Source organism: Mya arenaria, chromosome 8 (genome assembly GCF_026914265.1).
Source record: "Mya arenaria isolate MELC-2E11 chromosome 8, ASM2691426v1".
Taxonomy (NCBI): domain Eukaryota; kingdom Metazoa; phylum Mollusca; class Bivalvia; order Myida; family Myidae; genus Mya; species Mya arenaria.
The window spans coordinates 32,030,240-32,053,499 of NC_069129.1; the positions used below are offsets into that span (position 1 = coordinate 32,030,240).

The following is a 23,260-nucleotide window of genomic DNA, read 5'->3' on the forward strand; positions in this document are numbered from 1 at the left end:
AATATCCCTCGTCACAATACATTGTAAAATTAGCTAGACAAAACTGTTAGGAGAAGGAGGATACGTCCCGTCCATGGCTGAAAACAAAGTTTTCTGACAGTGTTATTACCGCATGTACGCCTTTAAATAAGGAAAAGTAAATTGTTTTTGACTCATATATTTATTACGAGTTTATTGTTCCTTCTATTAAAAATCAAATAAATTTAATACAGCAGATCTTTTAAAAAATGTTCAAATAATTAAATCAACAACGCGATGTTTCTGTGATAAATATATATGTGCCAGAGAATTACAAATACCTTATATATTACCATGTAACTTAATAACTCATGGCATTCACATTACGTTTTTATAATCCTAATTTTAGGCTTGAACTAAACTAGTGAAAGATTATCAATTACGATCAGTATATTTTTTTCTCTACTCACACTTTTTCATTGTCATATTTATTGTGTGTGTTTTTCAGTTGCGAGCTTTAGATTTGAGATGTGTCCTACTTTCTCTTTATACTTGCAAAAAACAGAAGCGCACAATGGCGCAAAGATATTTCTAAGAGTGTTGTTTGATGACTTTCCTTGTTGTTCTTGCACAAATAGTATTGAACAACGGACTAATAACGTTGTTTTGTACTAGCTTCCGTTGGCCAAATGAATGTGTTGCACGACAGTTTAGCATCAGGTATAGAAAATGAAGACGTTTACGGCTTTCATTTAGGAGTAAACATCGTATATTTTAAAATTTTCTACTCGATTGCTTCGATGAATAGAGTTTTCAAGACAATACAACGCACATAAATATAAATACTTCAAGCTAAAAATCCCGAAATGTTGGCCTCGTTCATAACGAGAATAACATAAGATCGTGAATGTCCGCGTGAAATGATTAATAGAAATAAAATTGAGTCTTACTCGTCACAAATTTCTTTCATGCTGTATTGGATGAGATACAAAACGTAACCTTTCTCGTCTGGTGAATGATAAAAAGCTGATCAGCCGCCAAACTATGTTCCGTTCGTGCCGGAACCCGGGATTGAACCGGGGGCCTTTAGATCTTCAGTCTAACGCTCTCCCAACTGAGCTATTCCGGCTGATAAATGTTTTAAGTTTGATAAAAATCTGTTAAAAAGGATCCTTTGACTGTTTTGAATATCTTTTTAAGTTTATCGCAACTAGAAATTGCGATACGATTGACACAATCCTTTGTATCAAAGTTACTGTGATAGGAATTGATTATGGATCTGGGGGCTGTGACTTGATACATCCAATCTCGACAAATGTTACACAGAATGTTAAGTTTGATGACACTACGTTAAGAAAATACACTCTCACTTTTATGATTATTCATTTTAAGTTCATCGCAACTAAAAGTTTTAATTGACACAATCCATTGCTCCCGGTGACTGTGATAATAATTGGGGAAGGTTTTCTTGGATTAAACCACATCCAATCTCGCGAACCAAAAAGGCATAGGCTCAAAACGGAATACGAGCTCGATTGTTGGATGCCCCCTGTGACTTTGTCTTATTTTCTAGTTTTCAAATGGTGCATATTGATGTTTTATTCGTGTTGTAAAGATAAAACATTGGACACTGGGTCCATCCTTACCCCTAGATACGCAAGGTATGCTATCGATCTTGTTCTTAAATCATTTAAATTATTAGGACCGATTAGCATACCCAAAGAGGAAACAATTGAGATAGTTTTCCAATATGTCTACAAAAAAACAATTAAAGGAGAATAAAGGTAATTTGATTTTTCATTTTATATTTGCACTTTAACTAGAACTGGATAACTATTTTATTTGATAAATTTATCTTGTAACTTTAACAGAGTATTTCCTTTGAACTTTACCGAGTTTGTTTCAATTTGAACTTTAAGCAGATTTTCCTAGTTAGCACTCTTTGCTTAAGTCAAAGTCATTATGGTTCAGGAAATTACTGTTTTACGCAACTGAAAATAATGTATATCTAGTGGATGGTTGTAAAATGTAGCAACTATGCTGATCGAAGTCAAATAATGTTAATTGTTTTCACGTAAAAAGCCAAATTATTTTAATCCTGTACCCAGTTTCGCGAAAATTCTCAAGATCTTCCTCAACTGAGTACACTGTTCAAATCATGAGTACATTTAAAGAAACTTCATTCTGGTTCTTTCGTGTTCATGGTTTTATTATGAATACGTTAAACAAATTGTGTGCATTAACTTTGTTAATACTGCCATTGATTAGGAAACAAACTGTATCTACATATATATCAAAACAAAATACTATTTTTTACACTAAGAAAAGTAAAAACCATTATATAAAGGTAAATTAATAAGCATTGATGTCAATATATATGCAAAAAGCTACAGAAATATGCTCAGTAGCAAAAAGTTTAAACATAAACCCGGTTTAGTGGCAATGGGCAACGTCAAAGACATAGAACACAAATTCACAAACAAGAAACATAGAACAGCACACAACTTTACAAACAGCACAGTGCATAAATACTAAATATATACATATATATATATATATATATATATATATATATATATATATATAAATAATTGGTATGTTTATCAAGAATTGTTAGGTACCGCCTTGGAACGGTCAGTAAAATGTAAATTTACTGGGGGTTTAAACCAGTTTATGTGCACAAACCTCACTCTTATACAATACTAACTACAAATATTTACACTAAATATGTTTGAGTGCAAGTGCATCTTTTGCTTCAAAATAACTGTTTAACCAAAATTGTAAAAACAAAATGTTTGACCAAATTTCTAATTCAATTTAATCTATGAACGGATATGATTGTAACAGATTTAATTTGGTTGCGTGTGACGTTGCCCCTTCATAAGCTAGAAGACTGCATAACAACTGTAATTTGTTTTTATTTTCTCTTATTTCACAAATGAGTACGTGTTTTAACCAAATAAAAGGCGTACAATATACGTAGGTTGCAAAATGTTGTTGTTGTGTTTTATTTTAATGACAATAAATGTATTTTAATGTTTAACTCATTTTATTTAAATGATTAAAACCAAAAAAGCATATCCTTTAGCCTAAAAGTTGAGGTACAAAATAAACATGATACTGCATTAAGATTAAAATGTGTTTTTGTATCAACCTATAATGTGCGAAGTTTTGGTGCCAATCGAAACGTTAAACGTGCCAACTGGATCATTAAACGATATACGTATTTCTTTTTATGACCTTTCGAATTCATTTACGGTACATTATTGTAAAAATTACAGTCTCATTTTGACATACGTATTTAAAGGTTTTTCAAATTTGTATTAAGTTTTTATTTGTTTGCATATTTTGTTTTACATTAATGATTGTAAAAACAGCTAAATGGCATAATTTGCAAATATAAAATCGCGCTCTAGTCGGTTTACTTGATAAAAAAAACCCAGCACTGTCTGATATCCTTTTTCATAATAAAAACAAACGTGGGTGTCTTTTATTTACAGATTGTGCGAATGTTCATAGTGATCGTGTTTGTATTTAAGCATATAAGCCGAGACTTCTAACTGATAACAACAGTGGCACAGAGGTGGCAACCGCAACACTTAATTTATATTGTGGCCACAACTAAGTAACTTGTGGCCAATTGTGCCCACGACTTAGTAACTTAGTAAGTTTTTGAGCTTTGGCCACAATAAAAATTAAGTGTTGCGGATGTCACTTCTGTGCCACCGTAAATAAATCCCGGAATCGCTTATTTAGAAAAGCTGGGGCCGCTGTTGGCCAGAATCCTCGCTGATAACTGCCGGAATCCTTTATTGAGAAAAGCTGGGGCCGCTGTTGGCCAGAATCCTCGCTGATAACTGCCGGAATCGCTTATTGAGAAAAGCCGGGGCCGTTATGGCCGGGATTAACGCTGATAACTGCCGGAATAGCTTATTGAGAAAAGCCGGGGCCGCTGTGGCCAGGATTCGCGCTGATAACTACAGGAATAGCTTATCAAGAAAAGCCGGGGCGGCTGTGGCCGGGATTCACACTGATAACTGCCGGAATAGCTTATTGAGGAAAGCCGGGGCCGCTGTGGCCGGGATTCACGCTGATAACTGCCGGAATAGCTTATTGAGAAAAGCCGGGGCCGCTGTGGCCGGGATTCACGCTGATAACTGCCGGAATAGCTTATTAAAAAAAAGCCGGGGCCGCTGTGGCAGGGATCCTCGCTGATAAATGCCGGAATCGCTTACTTAGAAAAGCCGGGACCTAAGGCCGGGTCTATCGATCGCCATCTACTGCTTAAAAATGCACTCTTAGTCCCAAATAAGATGTACCACAATTTATGCCATTGTTTTAAATTACCAAAAAGTGTAAATAAACATTGAAAGTAATGTTATTATGAAGAATACAGTCTTTAATTTGAAAGAAAAGTGCAGAAAACACGGTATTTCCACCTGAGAGACGATATGAATGTCACTTTAAGAACTAAATAAAACAAGCGTTTTTACCCAATAAAACAAGGTTTATCATAAAAAATGTAAAACAAATGATTATATGTCCAAGCACATTACCAGGATTTTATCGAAAAAGAATTACTTTAAAACTGTTAAAGTTTGTTTGTATGTACTTACAGAAATCGAAAGTTGAATGTGACAGAGTCGTATGACCATTAAGTTTGTGTAAGTACATACATGTACTAACAACCTTAAAACGAAAATAGCTGTCTACATAACATTATGTAAACTACACATTAACACGTTGTATCTACTGCTTTTTCTGATTTAAATCAATTACGATTGACTGAAATAAAATTATTGGCAAATGTCTTCTTATTGGACAACATATTACGTTGACAACTAAAAAAGTAAGACAAGGTCGCGGTGTTCGATCTGGTGTCAGTAGATCATGAATCCAATACTGTCACTAAATATCTACACTGTAACTAAATGTTTTCACCACTGTCACTAGATATATTCACCACTGTCACTAGATGTATTCATCACTGTCACTAGATGTATTCACCACTATCACTAGATGTAATCACCACTATAACTAGATGTATTTACCACTGTCACTAGATCTATAAACCACTTTCACTTGATGTATTCATCACTGTCACTAGATGTATTCACCACTGCCATTAGATGTATCCACCACTGTTACTAGATGGCGTATACTAGATGTATACGCCACTGTCACGGGATGTACACAACACTGTCACTAGATGTATTCACCACCGTCACTAGATGTATTTACTACTGTCACTAGATGTATTCACCATTGTCAGTAGATGTATTCACCACTGTCACTGGATGTTTTCACCACTGTCACTAGATCTATCCACCACTGTCACTAGATGTATCCACCACAGTCACTAGATGTATTCAACACCGTCACTAGATGTAATGACCACTGTCACTAGATATATTCACCAATGTCACTTGATGTATTAACCACTGTCACTGGATGTTTTCACCACTGTCACTAGATCTATCCACCACTGTCACTAGATGTATCCACCACAGTCACTAGATGTATTCAACACCGTCACTAGATGTAATGACCACTGTCACTAGATATATTCACCACTGTCACTAGATGTATTAACCACTGTCACTAGATATATTCACCACTGTCACTCAATGTATCCACCACTGTTACTAGATGTAATCACCACTGTCACTAGATGTATTCACCACTGTCACTAGATGTACCCACCACTGTCATTAGATGTATGCACCACTGTCACTAGATGTATTCACCACTGTCACTAGATGTAATCACCACTGTCACTAGATGTATTCACCACTGTCACTAGATGTATTCACCACTGTCACTAGATGTAATCACCACTGTCACTAGATGTATTCACCACTGTCACTAGATCTATATACCACTTTCACTTGATGTATTCATCACTGTCACTAGATGTAATCACCACTGCCATTAGATGTATCCACCACTGTTACTAGATGGCGTATACTAGATGAATACGCCACTGTCACGGGATGTATACAACACTGCCATTAGATGTATCCACCACTGTTACTAGATGGCATATACTAGATGTATACGCCAATGTCACGGGATGTCTACAACACTGTCACTAGATGTATTCACCACTGTCACTGGATGTTTTCACCACTGTCACTATATGTATTCACCACTGTCACTAGATGTATCCACCACTGTCACTAGATGTATCCACCACAGTCACTAGATGTATTCACCACTGTCACTAGATGTAATCACAACTGTCACTAGATATATTCACCACTGTCACTAGATGTATTAACCACTGTCACTAGATATATTCACCACTGTCACTCAATGTATCCACCACTGTTACTAGATGTAATCACCACTGTAACTAAATGTATTCACCACTGTCACTAGATGTATTCACCATTGACACTAGATGTAATCACCACTGTCACTAGATATATTCACCACTGTCACTAGATGTATTCATCACTGTCACTAGATGTATTCACCACTGTCCCTAGATGTATTCACCACTGTCACTAAATGTATCCACTACTGTCACTAGATGTATTTACCACTGTCACTAGAAATATTCACCACTGCCATTAGATGTATTCACCACTGTCACTAGATGTATCCACCACTGTCACTAGATGTATACGCAACTGTCACTAGATGTATTCACTACGGTCACTAGATGTAATCACCACTGTCACTAGATGTTTTCACCACTGTCACTAGATGTACCCACCACTGTCACTAGAAGTATCCACCGCTGTCACTAGATGTAATCACCACTGTCACTAAATATATTCCAAACTGTCACTAGATGTATTCACCACTGTCACTATATGTTTTCACCACTGTCACTAGATGTATTCACCACTGTCACTTTGATGTTTTCGCCACTGTCACTAGATGTAATCACCACTGTCACTAGATGTATTCACCACTGTCACTTGGACATATTCGCCACTGTCACTTAAGATGTATTACCACTGTCCCTAGAAATTATTCACCAATGTCACTAGATGTATTCACCACTGTCACTAGATGTATTCAGCACTGTCACTAGATGTATTCACCACTGTCACTAGATGCATTCAACACTGTCACTAGAAGTATTCACCAGTGTCACTAGATGTGTTCATCAATGTTACCACTGTTTTGCAAGATTTCAAGCGAGCATTTATTTGGATGCAAATGTCATGTTAAAGATTACAAGTATAATGAGAGTACTCTCCCTTATCAAAGGTATTTGGTACGGTGGTTTCCCCTGTCACGACTCCACACCTGTTAGAATTATCAAACTACTTCCTGGTTAGCTAGTTTTGAAGATCAACTATAATCGAGGTAAATATTTGTTTATTACTCTTATAAACCTGTAACTTATTACTCTTATTAACTTGTATAACTTTAGAATTGCCGACATGAGATAATAATAACTTGATAAAAAGAGTGAAATGAGAACTCTTCTTTCGGTTTTGAAAGATTAAAATATCCAAATATTATAATATCATTCAATGAAAGGAACCTTGTTTTAATTGATGTTACCGTGTAAGTTTTATTATATATAGAGGTACTTATTATCAGCTTTAATGTGTCTGTTAATGTTATTTTTCGCGAAAGAAGGATTTTCTGAAAATGAAAATAACTAATAGATTCAGGTTTTGAAAACAAGCTTCAATTTTCTGAAAATGAAAATTTTATAAAAGCATGATCTTTGATAGAATGGATTGAAATATTGCTTGTGGTGGAATTTAATCAAAAACATACTGATTTATCAAGGGGCCACTTCATCCTATCCTATCATTATTGAAATGCCTTTTATAGCGACGCGATCTAGTGACGTGTCCTTGGCTCCATTCCCCACTAAAGCAAAAACAAATAAATATTTTGGTAAGGGTTACATCCTTTTTAAAAGCAGGGGGTTTTTTTGTTTTATATTAGGCTTTATATAATTGTCATTATTTGAGAATGGTGTTAAAGTAAACTACTGTATAAAGCTTTTAAAGTTATCCTCGGTTTTTTTTAACTGCATGTATATTAAGGTAGCACATCCCTAATGAAAACCTTTACTTGAAATTTAAATGCTTGAGCCTATGTTGTTAGGCACAGGACTGCAAATCTTTTGAGGGTTTCAAGACAGTGGTTCGCATCCAGCCAGAAGCACAAACTATTATTTTTTTTTATTTTTTTTTTTCATTAGCTAACATTTTTTACAAAAGTTAATATAGTATTTTTATTAAAAAGTAATTAAATACATTTTTACACATATATAATAGTTTCCATGACGATTTCATAACTTGCAGGCACGGCTGAAATATGTGGTTGGGAATTACAAACTTTTATTTTTTTTAAATGAGACGGTAAAACATATTGATTTTTTTGGCATAATGTTCCCAAAAAAATAAAGATAATTATTAACAAAGAACAAGTGATGAGTATTTATAGAACTTGTTATTTTTGTTCCAATATTTCGCGGTCAAAACAGTATGTTAAAATTAAAATACCATATGGCTATTTCAGTTAAGTTTGCCTCTATTTGTTGGTGATGTGATCAATAATGTATTTTTTCTGAGAGCAAATATATTTCTTGTTACTCTGATACCAAATTATTACAAACTGTTTAAAAATAGATGAAATAAAGAATTGTTCTTGACTCTCGGGTGATGTCGTTTTTATCGACAATTCCGAAATGGGGGTAGGGTAATTCAAATTGAAATTAAATTGTTATTTGATGGTAAATTTCTTTTAAATTTTGTTTTTGAATCCAGGAAATGATACACATTCAGAAATTATCAAGCTGATCATTGTTTGAAATGATTCCCATTAGGGGTGCAATACCTTAAAACACAAACTTAAAAATAATAAACTGACTATAAAAACCGGTAGGGTCGGCATCTATTTCGAAGGTAGGGTTGGGTTACCCGAACCAAATGTATTTTTAGGCCTCAGTTAAAAGTGTTCATGTTTATTCGTATTAATACAGATAGAAAGCCCAATTATATTATTACGTTTTTTATTTAATTTGTCTAGATTGATGGAGGTATCTGGAAGGAAACGTGACCCTGACTTTGACAAGGGCTCCACAGACACAACTGTCTACTGTCAGCCGTGTAAAGAGGAGGGCAAACGCGCTATAGCACAGGAATTCTGTCAGACCTGCGAGGAGTACATGTGTGATCCCTGTATCAAGGCCCATAAGAAATTCAAGATGTCCAGGAACCACATTATGTTGTCAAAAGACAAGATGCCGTCTTTCTATCCATCCACCAAGCAGTCTGACATCGGCGACACGGAATATTGTAAAAACCATCCAAAGGAGATAATCAAGTTTTACTGCCCGACCCATGGCGACCTTGGCTGTGCTGACTGTGTCGTACTTAACCATCGCAGCTGTAAAGTCGATTACATCGCTGACGTGGCTAAAGATTTTGTCATTGGAAATGATTTCAAAGAGCTGGAACCATCGATTAAACGAGCTGAAGATCTTCTATCTGGGTCTATAAGTAATGTCAATGAGCTTTTGGACGAGGTTGAAAACCAGTCTGACAACGAGATCGCAAGATTGAGGAAGTTCCGGGGAGAAATCAACACCTACCTGGACCGCCGCGAGAAGGAGTTGCTCGATAACATCCGGAAAATGAAAACCGATAATCAAAACGAGCTGACTGCAGTTAAAACTGACTGTGAGTCGTCGAAATCGGGACTTGAGGCCATAAGGACGGATCTGTCTTCCGGTGACATCTCGATGAACCAGCGGTATGTGGCGGCGAGGAGAGCCCAGAGGGCCATACGGGATATACTGGAGAAGAAGGAGCAGATGACTGGTCTGATAAAGGCCCGAAAGTATCAGTTCATTAAAGACCCGGAGACGGAACGTCTTCTTGGATCGAGCATGGGCCTGGGAACACTGGACGTTGCGGGAGAGTTTGGTAAGGACAGTATGCACACCATTTTACCCTAAAATATATGACGCTGTCAACATTTCTTATTCAAAAACCTAGATTTTCTCCAGTTATCATGGCCTACGGTGTTCATATTCATGTGTTAACAGTAACTTATATAGCAAAGTGGACAAAGTACCGAGCCATGAAGCGGAAGGAAATGGGTTCAAACCTATGTAGTATAATGTGTTTTGTTTTTTCGTTTTAGGGGTGGGGTGTTGGAGGGGTTAACTGTCAACAAAAAAACAAAAACTGACATATACGTCCGTGATAAAACAAAGGGTTTCGAATCTAATATTAGAATCTAATATACTTATAACTACTTATTTATTTTTAGTTTTTATTAATATAATAATGTTGTTGTTTTTTAAACTTGTTTAGTTTTCATTTTATTACAAAAAAGTTTACGGTAAATGTTATACAAAACCCTTTTTGACTGTATACTATAGGGCTGTGTCTGTCTCAGACCGACCTTTTTTGTCGGAGTAAGTCTACAGACTTCCAATAAATATATTTATACAATCTAGTGATTTAAAAATAAACTACATTAACCTAGTTATTTGTTGTCACCTTTCGTAGCTTTCTGAAAATCGAATTTCCAAGGAATTCATATAATCTAACAGGTTGGCAAAATAGATACAAAGAAACAAAACAAAGTAAGCTTAAGTCAATATTACTTCGACTGACACGCCCTTTGTTTGGATATTATCAACATTTCAAGATGTTTTCTTAAACAACACAGTTGCATATTTGTACAAAAAGAGACGATAAAATTATGAAACTGGTATCAATTAATAATCAACTATTTTTAAAACAGTACAGCAAAACACACGGTTTAACACACTACATAAAATGTTCAGAAATGAGAGAGTAATCCCCTTTTTGGTGCACTGTTTTCATAATAAGTTAAGAGCGTGAACGCAGAATCCGGGTAGAAAAGGTGTATTTGATACGCAAGGTGGATGGAAGCTACACTGTAAAAGATCCACATTCGTTAATGCAGAACTTATTTCTTTCTCGGTTTTTAAAATCAAACGGCTTCTATAGTAAAGTATACCGAATTGTAGTAAATATACAAAACACTACTTACAATTGACCGGTTTACGCTTTGCATTTTTTGCTGTTAATCTCGGGTACAACATTATTTATTAAAACAGGTTCCAATGCCGTTCTCTGAGAGGGTCGCCCTTGTCTCGAAAACACGAGGACATGGCACTTGCCTCTGATAAATATGATTTCTAACTATAGTTCAATGTCCAAATTATAGACTTAACTTTTGAGACTCAGACTCAGACTTTGGAGTAAAACTTTGATCTCAGAAACATTAGTGAATACCGTTTTACAGCCCAAAGTCTGAGTCTTGAGTCCTAAGTCTACATTTGAGACTAAGACATGTACGTGAATACGGCCCCTGTACAACCAGAGGCCCTGCCACAGGTATACGGACACTACAAAATAAGGAATTTTATTAATATATGCTTTCCTGCGATTTATAGATTCATTAGTGAAATAAAATTTATATATGATTGTTTTGAAATTTTAGTCCGCCCTCACTTCCAAATCACGCAAGCGCTCGCTTTCCTATTTTATTTTACCTCGTGACTAATCATTTCTCTCGTTGCTACGCCATTCGTTAAACCTATGATTTGGTACTCACTCGCTGATGTAAACTTTGATCTTACACTGAAACAAACATTTATTCTTTACCAGTATAATGTTCAACAACTTTGACATATTATTTTCTTAAATTATCAAATTTTAAATTAGCTCGGTACGTTCGGAGCTTCTACCGCTAAGACATGGTTTGCAATTTCAAATCTTCTTCTACCATTTAAGGGACATTTTTGTTCGTCTGACCTAGTTATAAAAATATAAACAAATCTTTTCATTGAACGACCTACCCACACTTAGTCTTCCTTGGGTCCGTTTCATGAAAAGTTCGTAGTTGCAACTTCAAAATTCTTCAATCTAGTAAATGCCGCAGAATTCTTTTTTCATTTTTTCAATTTACGATTGAGACCTTTCCTGGCATGATTACGTATTTAAGAAAGGCCATTTCAGTGAATACTTTTTTAACAAATTAAAACATAATGACTTAATGCCATTTGTTGCGTGAGGTACATTGACTCGCTAGTAAAAAAAATCTGCTTAAAAGATCGTTTCTATTTTTAATGGATATTACTCCTGTTAACGGTTAAGATCCTGATCAGAATTTTTCATAATTGCTTAAATGTTTCATTGATCAAAGTCTGCAAAAGTCAATTGTTGAAGTGAACATTTGTCTAAGTAGAAACCCATAAGATTACATAGATTTATAATTGTATTGTATTGGAACTTGTTAAATACAAGTTTGTACCGTTTGCCCATTTATATTTTTAGCATAAAAGGGAAACATGATGTACATGTAATCCTTTCTTGTGTTTCAGTTTCAGTTCCTGACCTCTCTACTGTGACATGGAAGAAGGGGTCGAACATCCCGGTTAAAACGTCGCAGGACCAGGGAACCTCTTCGATCAGCGGCTTCGCCTTTCTCTCGTCTGGTCTCTTACTCCTGGCTGACATGAATAACGAGAATGTCAAACTTGTGAGTATCCCCACTCGCAAAGTCACGTCCCGCCTCCAGTTGCCAGGAAAGACCTGGGACGTGTGTGTGCTCCCTGGTGACCAGGCCGCAGTCACTCTCCCGAATAACCTCATGATTCAGCTGATGTTTACAAAGCGAGGAGAGTTGACGTGCGGAAAGAAAATTAATGTATCATCTGAGTGTTATGGTATTGCGTTCTACAACAACAGATTATACGTTTCGTACGGATCAAAGCCGCGTATTGAAGTGATGACATTGGATGGTCATATCATAAGTACATTCCAAACAGATGATGGAAGACAACTTTTCCAAGCACCATATTACCTAACTGTGTCAGCTTCAACACCACCGACTCTGTACGTGTCTGACCTCTCTGCTCACACCGTTCTCCAGCTGTCCCTGGACGGGAAGGTCCTGTATGAGTACCGGAACAAGCAGTTCACCTGTCCCAAGTCCGTAGTAGAGGTAGGGCCTGGTCAGCTGCTCGTGTGTGGGCAGGGCAGTTACAGCGTGATGCTGCTAAAGGAGAGGGACGGCAAAATGACGGAAATACTAAAATACAAGGACGGACAAAATGGGCCCTGGTCCGTTGCCTTCTGTCCTCACACACGTGCCATAATTGTCGGGATGTTCGATAATAACTCACTAAAGGTATTTAATTCAAACTGACAGTTTTTCTTCATCAGTCGTGTTTTTTTCTATCTTCGAAAGAAAAAAAATATGTAATTAATACTGTTTGAGCAACTGAATAGTTAATGCAATAACATTTATATTTCAACATTAGCTTATACTAGAAGTATTGATATTTTGTAAACCTGTTTTATGAAATTGAAACAATTGACCATTATTATGTAAATGAAAATGAAATGAATGAATGAATGTGGTATTTCCATCAGCAGTTCATTCGTGTTTAACGACATGTACATGTATCTGATATGTGTTAAGTGCATTTTCCATTTCGTTTAGCAACGAATTAATGCAAACATTGTAATGTTATCATACAAGATTTTAGCTAGAAGTTGTTTGATGTTCAATTTTAGTTTTACATATTAACACAAACTGCAGAAACAATGGTTTGGAAGGAAGGGGTTTAATCCGTGCTGCTTCAAAGTATTTCATCTTGCAAAAGTACTCTGAATTGTAAATATGAGCGTTTTAGATTGAAAAATAGGCGCAAATATCCGTTTATTGTTGTTTATTAATGTTTTCGCAATAGAGTGCTGTCCCTTGTAATAGTGACACGTTTATCGTATGCACGAAACATTCGGTTATATTGAAAATTGAAGTGGATGTAAGTACCTATAGGGCTAGAACTGGGATTTTGTTCTATGCAATTTAAGACAAGGAGTCTTGTGTACGGTTTGGTGGTCAGTTCGGGAACAGTAAGCATGACTTTAAAGCTGATCATAGTGCTGTGCTCCCTCGTGGTACTCAGTGGTGGTATCGATACAATCCCGGAGCCTGGACAGAGTTTGGCGTCATCGCAGACTGCACGACAAAGAACTCTCTCATTCGCCAAGATAGCGGATTCACATCCGCGAAACTCTTAACCGAAAGGTAGAGCCGACACTCTTACAAACAGTTCAGGTAAGGCTATTAACAAGACATGAGGTCAGAGGTAAGGAGTGATTTTTCTTATATCAATGGAAAGATTGACGATGTAAGTGACTCTCTACATAAACTAAAGCAGAAAAACGAAGAACATAAGGCCGATAATAAACTGTTAAGGGTGGAAACTGGGCCTAAAGATCAAATTTAGACTTGAATCACACTCTCGAAGAAATAATTTGATTATCAATTGAGTCGAGGGTTCTCATGACGAAAAGTAAAGTAGTACTGAGCAGTAAGTATGTGCATGTATTCGAATTCAATTAAATATGCCGGATCTAGAATATGTCAAAACGAGAACAATGGCTTCAAACAAGAGATCGCCAAAAATGTGTCATTATTGTAAATTCACAAAATATTAATACATGGATGCTACTCTGTCGTCTGCTAGGCGACAGCTTAAAACACGCCATATTTAGTACATGAGGATTTCACTGTTCATGACACATAGGCGTGAATTGGGCAAGCGATTGGTGAGCGAACGAGCAAATGGGAACTATGCGGTTATTAGCAAGGACAGACTGATTGTAAACAGTACGGTTTATGGTTACGATGACGACAACCAGACGATCTATGTGATCGGCCGTGCACGTGATAGACCGGGAACTGTATCGCATGAACGACAGGTGGAAACAAACGTGGCCGTTGGGCGCAAAACCGTAGGTATGCGAACGCTACCAGCCGATTTGACGACGAGGGAGCGTGGATGACGAAGTAACAACCGAGGAGAACATCGAGTAGGGACGTGGCTCAATGGATTTACTACAAACACGTGCTCATGCTTATATTTAATATATTGAGCTGAAACGTAAACGGATTATTTAAATTTAAAGGTGACATGCATATCAATAATTCTTTAAACATGTTTGATACCATCGGGTTATAAGAAACATGGAGTACTTTCAAATCTGAATACGATTTGTTTCTATCATCTTACGCTCATTTAGACTATGTTAGAACAAAACGTTATAATGTAATTCGTAATATTGGAGGAGTTGTAAGCGTTTTGCATGAGCAAGTCTTAATGTATCGGGTATTTTAAAGCGTTATGTTCTGATTTTAAAGACGGTTTCGTTCTTAAAATGAAATCCAGTGTTTATGAAAATAGTCAGGATATTATTATGTACTTTGCATATGAAATCTACCATTTACAATTTTTAAGACGAGACTAATGGTATATAACTATTTTAAAACAATATAACAGTATTAAAACATAGATTCACAGACCTGGGGTGCGTTTCAGATAGATTTTACCATCTGCCATTATCGTAAATATACGATCATTATAACGTCCATCTTAACGATAATCATAACAGCGTTTCAGAAACGTCTCGTAAACTCTCCGGTTGTACGTAAAAATAACGATAAAGCAAAGCGTTAAAGCGAGTGACCCAGTCTGAAGTGAAATGACGTTACGTCATATTTATCTGATGAGCGCACCTGTCTTTTTTATTAATGATAATTATAGTTATACTAATAATAATAATAATAATAATAATAATAATAATAATAATAATAATAATAATAATCTCTTGAAGGGAATCAATTAATGTAACTCTCCTTTTTATAATGATTTGCACAAATGATACAAACTCGTGTTCTCTATTCTGATTAACCATCTGCTATTTATGTTACAATTGTATCTGAAGTACATCATCATCCGGGATTTTTATTGATGGAGGCAGCGGCAGGTTCCCACACTCCTTTTAAAATTTGTGTAATAATAATGAAAATTGGAAAACAACAAAATCCGTTGTTTTTTCAGGCTGGTGATTTTACATAAAAATTGTCTTTGATAAGTGAAATATTAAAGTATGCGTATTATGAATGTTCTATAAAGTAAATGCAAATGTGCAGCATGATGCTGATGATGATAGTCACGATGATGCGACAACAACGGCAATGATGATTTAATAATAATAATAATAATGCGACAAAGAAACTATAATGATGATGCGATGACAACGATAGTGATAATGCAGCGACGACGAAGACGAATATTACGATTTTTATAATGATAATGCGACGACGTCTATGATGATGATAATAATAATGATGATGCGACGACAGCAATGATACTAATAATGATGTGACGATGACGACAATGATCATGACGAGATGATGATGCGTAGATGTTGCTGATCGTTGGTGATGTGGATGATGATGAAGGTGGTGAAGTTGATGGTGGTGGTGGTGGCCTTTATGTACTGAATAAAGTTGAGTTGAGTGTAGTAGATGATGATGATGATGATGATGATGATGATGATGACTGATTCTAATCATCAACAACCGGTCTTAGTTCAGAAAAAGAGTAAAGTTCATACGTTTATGCACTAAAACTGTGACTGAGAGTTATTATATTGAGAAAACAATACAATTTTGACTGGTTGGATTTTTCGTATGAAGACAATTCATAAATCCATCATTATTGTGTCAATCGTTTTAATAACAGTTAAATAAACAGTATTTTAGATCCATTCAAAATACATGATAAAATTTACATTTGCAGACATGCTTCAAATACACAAAATGACTGAAAGAAATACAGCTATTTAACAAGCTCGTCTCATCAAAACACATTATTCAACAAAAAGGATCTTAACTGGTGCAGATTGCCATAGTGGTTAAGTGTTCAGAGTTTCATGCAAATAATACATATTATCTTTTTCAATCATGTTATGATATACACTGGAGTATACACTTTATGTTGCATTCTGTGTTTAAACATGTCAGCCAGTCAAAGTAAAAATAAATGTATTCAGAAATATGAAAAAAAAATCACTTAATTTCTATAAAAAGATAGTATGAAGGTTTACATGATCAACCATGGAAGTGTTTGTTTTAGATATTATCATAAGTTTGAATAAATGTATCATTTAATTTTTCTTATATAATTCAAAAGTGTTTTAATCCTTAGAGGAAACATGTACAACTGGATATACATCACAGTTAAAACTGCATATATATATATTTCGAAATTCTAATGATAATGGCTTTTAAATAAGAAAATGCATTTCAAATAATGAAGGTTACATACAAATGCCTCACTGCCTATTTAACAGTTTAAAGTCTAATGCTGTGTTGGGATATGCAACGACTTTCATGTTCTGTGTCAATATATCTGTAGTTATCTGCTTGGTCTTGTATCTCCAGTGTATGTAGGTATAAAGTACTGTTCTGACAAAGTCTCCTAAAACACACTGGAACCTTTAAGGTGAGTATCTTGAAGAATGACTGTGAGCATATTCTGGATGTTTGAAACCTTCTCAGTGTCCTGAAAAAGACAAAAAGTTATAAAATATTGTTTGATACAGCACAATATAATACTTTATGAAAACGCCTTTTAATGGTTAACCTACAAGTAGCACAAAATTTACATTTCCATTTTTCAACTGAAATAGTTTGCATATTTTATTAAAATTATTGTAAATAAAAATAGGGTTTTAAAGAAAACATGAAAAACACCATTCTGGTCAGATTTCATTTCTTGTTTAATGTTCATATACGTTAAATAACAATTATGTTATACCAGTTATCTGCTCAAAGTAAGATGCTCAACATTGTATCAATATAAAATTCATCTTATTGTATTATTCATAAAATTGGTTTATATCCTATTGCATTTAATCATTTCCTACCTACTTTTTTACATTTCCCTCCATTGCCAGCTTGAAGCATTCCTGATAGTTTTATATCAACAGCCTGAAATAATTAACAAGCAAAAAAACCTAAAAAAATGAAAACATAGAATATCAATAAGCATATGTTCATTGCCTGTGCATTAATTACAGGTACATAATATGTTCGATGGTTCTAGTGGTAATGGTCATTTCACTTGACCGTATGAATGCATGGGCGGAAGATCATAATAGTATTGAAGAGTCCAAGGCAGGTTTAACATCGGGCTATTCTGTCGTCGACAATTTATTTTTATGGCAAAGTATGGTCCAGAAATATATTGCATAACATGATGATCGTTTCTATGTTCTTTACGTAGACTCTCAAAAAAGCATTTGATTCACTGGTACACTTTAAATTGTTCTCTAATTTTGCAAAATAGGTATGAATGGAAAAGTACTAAAGTCCTGACGCTCATGTGCTCTTTAGTTCGCACCAATAGCGTTGCTTTTCACTTAAATACATAGAATTGAGGGATTTCGTGGTTCCCTGCTGAACGTCATTGTTGTATATAGCATACCTTACATATACGAGATATCGTACATGTTGTTGTATTTCTAGTCCGGAAGTGTCAAGTGAGAAATGAGAAAATATGATATGAACTGTGAAACGTATGAGCGATCTTGTGATCGCCGATAAGAAAATAAAATTAAACTAATGGTAATGGGAGGAAAGAACTGATAATTTTTATTTTGTACGCAAATTGTGGTGATTTGTTTTGTATTGTTATTACCTTTACTCTCAAAAGGAACAGCGTTAACTTATTAGATTTACTTAACATCTGTTAACAAAATAGCGGACATGACGATTTAAATAAATGTGAAATTAATTTAATACATGTTTTGAATATTAAACAATTTTAAGTTTTTCGTTCGAACATTTATATGTTAATATATATGACTAGCTGTTTCATTTTTTATGATTGATTTCTTTTTGCCCTTGACTGAGTTTAAGACAAAGCGAATATGAAATATAAGAAAAATGGAAATGATGAAAAATGCCTTCTCGAATATTTTGAAAACATTCAGGGTGAGCCACATATCTAACAGTTTTTTTTTAATTCCAAAAAATATCCATAAAGATCCTATAATTAAATTAGGCGTTTTCAGCACGCTTTTAACAAAATGAAATATGCAGGTTCACAAATGATTCAAATGTTTTAAACCTTTGTAAAAACAAATTGAGTTAAAATACGGCATATTTGAAATATTTTCGAACAGGCCTGTTGCTAAACGGCTTCGATTTCAAAAGGAAATTAATTAAATTAAAATTTAACGGTTTCCTTGTTATGAACAGAATTCGTGGCAATGTCATTAATATCAGCTGTGTTTTTCTCACACACTCGTGCGTGCGTGTTGGTGCTCGATATTTTTATCAGACGTATTGGTCAAAGAGCTTAAAATATTGGTGATTATTATTAAAACTTATTCTTTTTCACTTTGGCTTGAGAAAAAACCTCGTTTAACAAACGTTATGGGAACTCCTGGTTTGAATTGATTTTAGTGGGTTTGTGTGTCCGAAAAAAAATGTACTGATTCTGTGCTTAACATATTTTCAATAAATACAATACTATATTCACCATACCTAACTTTTGAGGCCTATCTTTCTCCTTTTATTCATAGAGCCTGTAATCCATTCAGTTTGCATTTTGTATGAGAAATATTAATACTAATTAATATTTACTTCATTACAGCGTTTTTAAAACAATTCCTAAGTGAATGTTTCTTATTTTATAGAAAAACAAGACGTTAAGCAGAGTAAATACTGCTTTCGTTATATTCCTGAACAATAGCTTTTAGGTTTCGCTGAATGACTTAATCGTGACTTACAGTTTATAAGAAGAAACCTCTTTTGTAAAATAAAATTACCATGAAATGGACTAATGTTAAAATAAAAGATGAGTCGTTCAGTGGCTAATTTTATGAAAAGGGAAGTAACAGTAAAAAAATTAATTAAAGCCAAATACATCCATAACTCAACTGTCTTATTCCCTATTATCCGAAAATTTTTCGAAAATGCATTTAAATAAGTGAATATTGTCGTTAAAATTAATAATAATAATTGGAATATATATTTGTTTTTACTGCCAGAAAAGGTATGAATCCGCTCATTTTATGGATTTTGTTAAATAATTATGTTTTTTTTATTGGAAGATGAGGTTTCAATGAACATAAGACTAATTGGTGCTTCTGGAATTATACTGCTAGCACAATTAATGCAAACACCCCATTGAGTCTTTCCTCAAAAATAGATGTCTCAAGCATGGAAATAAAAAAGAAGGCACAGGATATGCATGAAATAAAAGGAACATGTCTTTAATTCAGTACAAAATTGATTGTATTCAATTTAACGCGGCGATAGCAAAATAATATTTCACTCGTGGTTGCATAATGTTGTTTCTATGACCACTTGTAAAATAAACTCTCTTTTTTCATTGATATTAGTAACTATTCAGTTTAAAATTTATAAATGTTTCCAGGGGAATCCAAATCGCAACTCTCCGATTGGACCCTACCAAAAGTATTTACATTTCATAAACAACATTATTAAGTGTAGTTAAAAAGCCAAATGCGCTACCGTAATCTGAAGCATATGAACATACGTTATAAAACGTAACTAATCAGCATAACGTTATCTTACTTCGATGCTTTAGACGTATTTCACGTTACGTGAATTGTCAATATGTGAAATACGTTTTGCCATTTCAAACGTGAAAAAGCATGCACACAATTGTGTTCAAGTCGGTTTTAATATGAATTGGCGTGATGTTCATTCACCTGGTAGGTCTAACAATGTTTTTTTCTTTCAAATTGGTGAACAAAATTGTACAGGAATCTGCGATTATATCCCTTTGGGATTTTCAAGACAATTTGGTAGGAAATTGTTTTGTTTTTTCGTCTATTGATCTTAATTCTAAAACAAATATTAATACTGATAACAATGCAGCGGGGGAAATGCCAAAGCTCGTATGTTATTGTTGCTGTTCTTGTTTGTTCCGTCGAACAAGAAACGTTTTGCGTTTTATGTTGTTGTTGTTTCAGGGTTCGGCAGTTTTCCAATTTGTTTAACTTTTGCACAGCGTTATTTTTTAACCGACCAATTTCTATGGAAAAAATGAAAAAAAGTCATATCTATATAAAGTTTTCAGTTTAGTTAATCCCAAATACATAAAGGCCTTAAGCCCACTGTCATACATCGATGATATACGCTTAATACACACATTTATATATAGTTAACATCCAGCTTACTCAAATGTAAATGCAGTCTGCCTTCTTGCAATGGAATGTGTTGTTGTAAAGGCGGGTCTGTTGCATACAGACAGTCTTAAATAATGTCAAAGGGAAAGTGTTATGCGTGTAATAACATAAGTGCATTATGTAATGTAATTAAGTAATTGGTGTATTCGTAATCATCCACTTAAAATACTTGTCTACTGTTTTCTTTAATGAGAGTTTTCCATTATAAGAAATCTATAAACTGCCGTGTCCAATCTTTCCTATCAGCAAATTACGAGGTATCGCAGAGACTCTGTCTCAGCACCAGAAGGTGAATATCCAGACGTGGACTCCGTTTGAAAAATCAATTCGCGTTTGAAAGATTATCTTAATACTGTCATTTATCCGAACTTTCCCGTTTTTTTTTCTTTATATTAATAATATCTGTCATGTGTTCCCGTTCCGGATACAAAAATCCGACCCGAGGGCACCTGCGTTACCAGGTAACGAGGCTTGCCGAGTTACCGGCTTCGCAGCGTGCCCGAGGGTCGGATTTTTCTATCCCGAACAGACACACATGATAGATATTTTTTCTAGCATACATAAATTTACATTCTTTGTGAACAAAAAACATAAAAAAGCGCATTTTTGTAAATATCACCAAAAAGCGCGTGCGATGATGTTTACTGACGTCATGACGCGCAGTAATTTGTATTCACTGCATACGTCAATAAGTTCCTTCGACATCACGTCTTTTAAGGGATATTTTGTTTTGTTTTTTAAATTTTATTTTTGTAAAGTTAATGTTAATGGAACTCATATATTTAAATCTCAAAATTATGATTACATAAAGTGAATTATAAAAGAAATTGAAATGATTACGTCACAGCGCGTGACTCATCTGGCATGGGGGATGCCAGATGGAGATTTCCAGGACGGCTGAATTCACCGGAAATGCCTATCCGGTGTGCTAGAAAACTATATACAGTTCATAATTGAAAATAAGTACATACAACTATCTATGTCATCAACCATGAGCGATACTGCCCCCCCCCACTATGGATCGACACATTTACTACTAGACCACCTTACTCACTGAACATTTTCGTGTTTAGCTGTCATTTGTTGCATGAGCTTGTTTTGATGAAAACGCAAAATTACTTATTCTCCGTCATGTGTCGATTTGGCGTACTTTCTAATTATGACGTCATTTCCAGTATATTGTCTGAAAAGGCTGAAAAGGCCGAAACGTACAATTGGTACAATTATATTCAAGGAATCAGAGTGATATGGTTTTATAGTCAACTCGCTTAAAAATAATTTCTAGTTTCAGTATGTTGATCTAATGATCTAATTTACTGTCTGCGGAATACAATTAGGCGATCTATTACATTTGCTGCAGATAATATAAATAAATTAACGAAAATACATTCAGCTTTAAGTAAAACATTGGTTTCCTTTCGTGTACTGTATTGGGAGTCGAAAATAATAGCATAACGTCGTTATTGTAGACGGTATATTCATCACATTTCTGGTCATTGACAATCCACTCTTAAACTAATGGATGAAGACATTTTGCATATTTCCGCCTATTCTGTATATTTTGGTTATTTGTCGTTTCTTAGATGACATTTGCAGCAAAGGTGTGTACAGTGTACAGTTGTGTACAGTGTACAGTTGTGTACAGTGTACAGTTGTGTACAGTGTACAGTTGTGTACAGTGTACAGTTGTGTACAGTTTCAATCTGGTCGATTGAGTGTATGTTATATGTATAAATTGTTCTATTTCTTTAACACATCCTTAAGTTTCCCATAGTGAAAAGTACTTAACATTAGTGCAAAAACTGTCCCATATCACTTTAATCATTTAATAAGAACGTTCATAAAGTCATTTTTATGTTTTATATTATTTACCGTATCATTTGTTGCTGCAGGAAAATCAGTTTTCAATAAATATATTTGTACGTAATGCGGAAAGTATGTTAGTCATTATCATCTCACAATATATATAAATATATCATCCATAACCAATAATGACATTATTTCTACCCTATCAGTTTTCTTGGGCTGATTATACCAAATGCCACTTACATGACAAGATCTGTGTCTTGCACCGTTGATCGTTTTGCCATGACCATCGTTCCTTAAACAACATTACATGTATAATGATTGCGGGCGATTTATCCCTTTTCAAGGCATAATTTAACTTTATTTTGTTAAATTGGGGAAAATTCAGAGATTGAGACAATTATTGCAACGAAGCTTTCTAATTAGTTAATAACTCCAATACTTTAAAT

General features: G+C 34.8%; 1 protein-coding gene and 1 non-coding gene across 2 annotated transcripts; one reads left to right on the forward strand and one right to left on the reverse strand.

Moving 5' to 3' along the window:
• Nucleotides 1–1,014: 1,014 nt before the first annotated feature.
• Nucleotides 1,015–1,087, reverse strand: Trnaf-gaa (transfer RNA phenylalanine (anticodon GAA)). Its single transcript has one exon. It is a non-coding gene; the product is annotated as a tRNA-Phe (tRNA).
• A 6,173-nt stretch (nucleotides 1,088–7,260) lies between these two features.
• Nucleotides 7,261–13,630, forward strand: LOC128243909 (E3 ubiquitin-protein ligase TRIM71-like). The gene is made up of 3 exons (XM_052961916.1): nucleotides 7,261–7,281; nucleotides 8,968–9,866; nucleotides 12,305–13,630. The coding sequence occupies exons 2-3, from the start codon at nucleotides 8,972–8,974 to the stop codon at nucleotides 13,129–13,131; spliced, it is 1,722 nt and encodes a 573-aa protein (XP_052817876.1). The 5' UTR covers nucleotides 7,261–7,281; nucleotides 8,968–8,971; the 3' UTR covers nucleotides 13,132–13,630.
• Nucleotides 13,631–23,260: the final 9,630 nt, after the last annotated feature.

Excerpts from the sequence above, each read along its gene's own strand:
- LOC128243909 (XM_052961916.1), top strand. The coding sequence starts at position 8,972 with ATGGAGGTATCTGGAAGGAAACGTGACCCTGACTTTGACAAGGGCTCC. Across the intron at positions 9,867-12,304 it reads GGACGTTGCGGGAGAGTTTG|TTTCAGTTCCTGACCTCTCT; the intron begins GTAAGGACAGTA and ends CTTGTGTTTCAG.